Here is a 5,391-nt window from a genome sequence, read left to right as displayed (position 1 = left end):
ATTGGGATACTTACATCGTTCTGCCTCCCGAAGTAGGAGTAACTTCAGGATCTATAGTCTCGGTTCCCTCCTTCAGAAGCAAGTGTGAACATGGCACAGGGACTCATTTTTCCTACTACTCGTTTTCAACAACTCTAATGCATCGCAGTCCCCATGCTACTCTGCCTGTGCACAGGCAGCCCAAGGTCCAGAGCAACTTACCGGGCAGCAACTAGTTAATTATAAATTCTTCCTGTTTAACACCAGTAAGACTGTAACCTACGGTGGAACATCACCTTAAAATGACCTCATTCCCAGTCCTGCAGGTCAGAGCAACGTGACATACATACCCTTTACCTCTGCAATGGAGAACTAGCATATTTAGCAAATAAATAAAGGTGGTGACAGCAGCTAAGAAATTACACTTAACATTTACAAAGCCATTAAAGTGATGATGGGGCTGACACTTGGGAAGGAGCTGTGCTGCCCACACCCCTGTGCCCTTTGCTCAGCATGCTTCAAAAGAAGAGTCCTTCAGCAAATGGGCTGGCAGCTCAGAATGGAGTCATGAGGCCAAAGTCAAGGCTGTACAGAGTCCAAGGCAAATGGAAGAGAGTTTACACTCCCCCGTCCTTCCTCCCGACGGCGCAGAGCTCCCCCTCAAACCTGGCTGGCGTGACACGGTCCTTCTGTCTTCAGAGCCCCTGCAAGGGAGAGAATTCCTCTTTGGTGCGAGTCATTTGACCTTACCGACGCGAGGATCATGACATAATTAGCACGGTAACTGGCAGGACGTGAACAAGACTTCAAAAGATGTAGATTTTGGTATTTTGCATGTGGAGTCCTTCCTAGCCGACGCTTCCTTTGGAGATCGTGCCTGCCCAACCCACAGAAGTAAGGCCGAAAGGTTGACAGACACAAACATGAAACAATGACTGTTTCCTCATGGCCTACCTTAGTGCCGTTCGATCGCCGACTCCTCTCTGCTATTCCTCCACAGGCACGGCACAGTTTTCCTTGTTTTCTGATGGAATCGCGAGATAGTCTGTCCTGTAGTTGGAGGGAAGGAGGAAAGCATAACCCCAAGTGCTACAGTGCAAAAACCAGCTTGTGTCCATTCACTCTTACAGAGCTATTTAAATGCCTACAAGTATCTCTGAGGCAACAAATGTCACGTGTAGAAGATGCTCACAGTAGGAAACTCCTCGGCACAGTCAGAAGCAGACTCCGAGTCTTCCCTACTGCACAATCCTATGCATACAGCCTTCCTACCATGCACAAAGAGCACCCGTATCCAAGCCAAGTATATAGAAAGATGGGAATAGGCCAGTACAAAAATTGGAACATCTCTGCTGTGCCAACTGCATCTGTGAGTCAGATCCTGAAAACGGCCCTTCCAGGAGAGCATCGCTGCACAGTTCAAACCGGGACACTCTGGAATACCACACACCTCGGCCACGCTCCCTGCCTGCCGCATTGACCCTCATTGTACAAGTGCACCGTCTCTTGTGGTGCTCCTAAACGTCGCAGTGATTTGAGACACAGCAAAAATCAGCTAGAAATGTGCAATAGCAAAGTTCAGTCTTGCAGTCTGCTCTGGACTGAGACATCTGAAAAGCCCTCGCAGAACAGCTCGCATCTGGAGAGATTTCACACTTACGCATTTTCCTGGGCGGCCTCCTCTGCCTTGGAGACTTTCCTGTAGCAATAGACCATCTCTATCAGTAGCCACAAGGTGAGGAAGACCAGCAGAATATACATCATAATTTCAGAGATGACCGAGGTGAAGTCTTCTCCAGCTGTTAAGAAAATGAAATAATCTCTGATCATTTACATGCAGCTATTGGCGCACAGCAGCTCCACTGACAGTTTCCCTCCTCTTGTCATCCTTCCTAGCCCACCTTGCCAGAGATACCCAGGCACCACTACACAGCGAGGAGGCTAAAAACCAGGGAACTGCTGCCAACAGGACATACCAGCAGCGATCCCACTGCATGCTGCCAGCGGAGTCAAACACGCACAGGTTTGCATGTGTCTTGCATTCCCCGCCACCCACACATTCGTACAGATTGCTCACTGTTAACCTATCTCACCTTCGCATTCTGTTTCCTTTGTGTGTCCTACTCACTGGTGTTATCTGACTTTGTTGTGCCACCAGTGATTTGAAAGAGATCAAAACACAGAGATGCTTGTGGGGAAGAAGGGAAGACACGGAAGAAAAAGGTGAGGGCTAAAAGCTCTTGTCCCTCTCTGAAGAGAACAGCAGAATTCCCACTGACGTCTAACAAACAAGCCAAGGTTTCGGCACTGAACTGAGCAAAACCAAGAGGAACAGACAGACTCGAGAGCAAGGGATTGGGAGAGGGTGGAAGCAAGAGACTGATATCAAAATGGAGAATGAGTCGTTCCAGGAGGGAGGGGGCGGAAGCAAAGAAGCAGATGCTGCGGGTACCCTGGCAAAGGCTGTGCTGTAGCATCTGAGAGCTGCCACGGAGAAGCCAGGGTTCTGAGCAGAGAAACTGGAAACCTCTGCTTGCTGCTTGTGCCTGCCCAGCTGTTCCCAGCTGTCATCCAACCCTGCCAAGATGACTGTACCTTCTCACATTTACACAGCCGCTGTAAACCTAAGAGGCTGCAGCCAGCAAACACAATGCAGGTCTTTCCTCTTGAACCCAGTGTAGTGTTTGTTGCTGGCAAAGACAGACACAATTATCTGGCAGCTCAGCCACTCCTCTCCTGCAGTGCAATGAACAACCATACCCCCAGATGACAACACCCACGGCAAGTTAAGGCACGACACGCTTTCTGCCAACGCTTCCTACCTTCCTCCACCACGGTGAGGTGGATCACTCTGGAGCTTGTGAAGACAGGGCGGTGAATCTCAAACTCGAACTCCCGCGTGATGTTACAGGTGTAGATCCCCGAATCATTCAAGGTCACGTTTAACACAGTGATGGATACATCCTGCATGTCTTTACTCCCATTCCATTGTATCCGACCACTGAAGCGGCTTGGAAATTCATGGTTCATATTCCTGTGCTCATAGATCTGTGAGGAAACATAAAGGGATGTTCCAGTTAATCACGGACTTGTATCTTGGACAGCAACACAGCACATGCAAGGAACAACATCATCCTCCAGCTACACACACACACATGCTCTGGGCTATGGCTTCCTTAGTAACAGCAGCCATTCATATTCTACCATCCTTTACCTCAAAATCTCAGACTATTTCACAAAAGACAGAAAACTGAATTATCTCCATTGCAGAAGAAGAAAACCCAAGGCACAGAAAAACAGACGCACATGTGGATAATGACACAAAAGATCAGCAATGGAACTAAACTCTAGGATCCTATTCCCGAGCGTGGAAATCAGCTAAGCGAGGAAAAGACACTTTATTTCTGCTCAAACTTGGTGCTGTGGAACCTCCAGGTGAAAACGATGCAAAAATTGTGAAGATCTGCAGCTTGAAGCTGAACTCCAAGCTTGCCTCTCCTCCGTGATGTGAAAGCAGCCTGCCAGGCATTTCTATAGACTTTGAGTGAGAATGTGGCAGAAAGCTTTTGTTCCCATTTGGGTGTCTCTCCTTCCCTCATAGTCTTTCTCGAGGATCCTGCTGCAGGACAAACTTAAACTCTCTTAAATTCCTTTTGGCTTCTCTCACATGAGTTCACTGTGTGTTTCACAGTAAGACTTATGGAACCAAGGCCCCAGCTACCAAACATACATACAGGTTCATCTTTTCCGCCCTCCGGTCTGTAGAACCATTCCACCACCGTGCTGGCTGTGACCTCTTCCCTCTTCATGCACGAGATGCAAAGGAGCTTCATGTGCGTTCCTTGGACGGCCTCAGTCTCCGATGGAACTTCAACACATACTGCAGAGCAGACAGCAGCTAGGGAAAGGAGCAGCAGAGAAGAAGCATAGGACAGAATTAGAGAGACATCAGTTATCCACATCTCAGTATTTACGATCACACCTTCCCCAATGAAAAACCATTTGATTCATTACTGGCACCCTCTGACAACAGAAAAGTCTCAAATGTCTTATTTTACCAAGCTTCCTTCTCCGAGATATAAACAATTCATCACAATTAACAGAGGGTGATCACTTCACGCAGATTCACCTCTCCAGCACCTGCTCTTAATTTTCCCCATAGTAATTAACGCCACTTTAGAGGCATTGTTCATTCTCTCCCATGCAAGCTCAGCGTGCTCCTGTCACAGTAGCAATTACAGTCTGGTACGAGAGAAAGCCCAGAATTCAAGTGTGGAGGAACAACTTGCTCTTGGTGCTAAGTTAAAAGGTCTGGATGTTTCAATCTGGCAGTGCGTTCAAAACAAACCCGGAGGATTCACCACCCTTCCTGTTTCTAGGTTTCATAAGCAGTACTGGGAACCAAGGGGCTTGGAGTCGAGGAGGAGTTATTGATTTTACATGCATTCCTGTTCAAAATGCTTCCCATCAGATCTGGCTACTGTAAAATACTGCTCTCCTAAACAAGACAAAAATAACCATCTGTGAAGCTAAATACTTGGTAAGAAAAGGAATGCTTTAGCATGACATCTCAGACTAAATCCCTGCTGACATTTCTCCCTTGGGCTAAACAATACTGAATCTGTCTGTCCAAACCCATCTCCAAAGCCCAGAGTTTAGCTCTCTGAAGATGCTGACTTTGCTGGCTGCTCCCTCCTCCTCAGCCTGAGATACCATTAACCCGCTCTCTCGAGCACTGTATTATCCTGGCACCTCTCCTGGAAATAGCCAGATCCAAAGTCTCCCATCCTACCAGCTCCATGGGTAGCACCAGCTTTCTGAGGGAAATAAAGAAGCAGCTACTGGATCACGCTTTACTCCGGTTAAATTAGATCCGTACACGCAGATGCACCCACACACAGAGCTGTAGCTATTCATGCACATCAGATGTAGCTGTATTGCAAAACTAACCAACCTTTTCTTGGTTGCAGAAGGAAAAACTATAATAGCAATAAAATTATTTACTCCAGTTTTATACAGAGTACATGGCAAACCAGCGCTAACACGCACTGTTAACAGTTCGCACATCCACCCCGAGGCAACTAAACGTGAAATTACATTGCAAATTTCAAAACAACAGCAAACAGGAAACAGTGCAGAACTTGCATGCGTACTGAAGCACACGCTTTGTACCGTAACTCTACTTAGCAGTAAGGTATTTTCTCTGCTCGTACTAACTCCACTACATTCATATTAACTCTGCATGGTTGTCCTTTCCTTCTCCTGTTGTAAACAAAAAAGCCACTTTGAAGGCTGGTCTTCATTACAGTGTTAACGGAACCCTGCTAGGAAAAGCAGTGCTTTAAAAGAGCATCCTTGCAAGAGGCAAGCGCCAGATTTGGTGGATAATCAGGCTGAAGACAACGCGGAACA

At 47.2% G+C, this 5,391-nt stretch overlaps 1 protein-coding gene across 1 annotated transcript in view; it reads right to left on the bottom strand.

The window, feature by feature from the left end:
• Positions 1–323: 323 nt before the first annotated feature.
• The window catches only part of SCN3B (sodium channel, voltage-gated, type III, beta subunit), a 5,204-nt gene continuing 136 nt past the window's right edge, over positions 324–5,391 (bottom strand). Inside the window, exons 2-6 of the mRNA XM_010183220.1 lie at positions 3,714–3,877; positions 2,802–3,027; positions 1,640–1,778; positions 934–1,029; positions 324–683 (exon numbers count right to left, since the gene is read on the bottom strand). Coding sequence (XP_010181522.1) covers positions 966–1,029; positions 1,640–1,778; positions 2,802–3,027; positions 3,714–3,877 — 593 coding nt within the window. The 3' untranslated portion in view covers positions 324–683; positions 934–965. The remainder of the gene's footprint in view (positions 684–933; positions 1,030–1,639; positions 1,779–2,801; positions 3,028–3,713; positions 3,878–5,391) is intronic.

Source organism: Mesitornis unicolor, unplaced genomic scaffold (assembly GCF_000695765.1).
Source record: "Mesitornis unicolor isolate BGI_N332 unplaced genomic scaffold, ASM69576v1 scaffold13214, whole genome shotgun sequence".
In the NCBI taxonomy this organism is placed as follows: Eukaryota; Metazoa; Chordata; class Aves; order Mesitornithiformes; family Mesitornithidae; genus Mesitornis; species Mesitornis unicolor.
The sequence above is the reverse complement of the archived record's forward strand: the minus strand, read 5'-3'. Positions and strand labels throughout refer to the sequence as shown.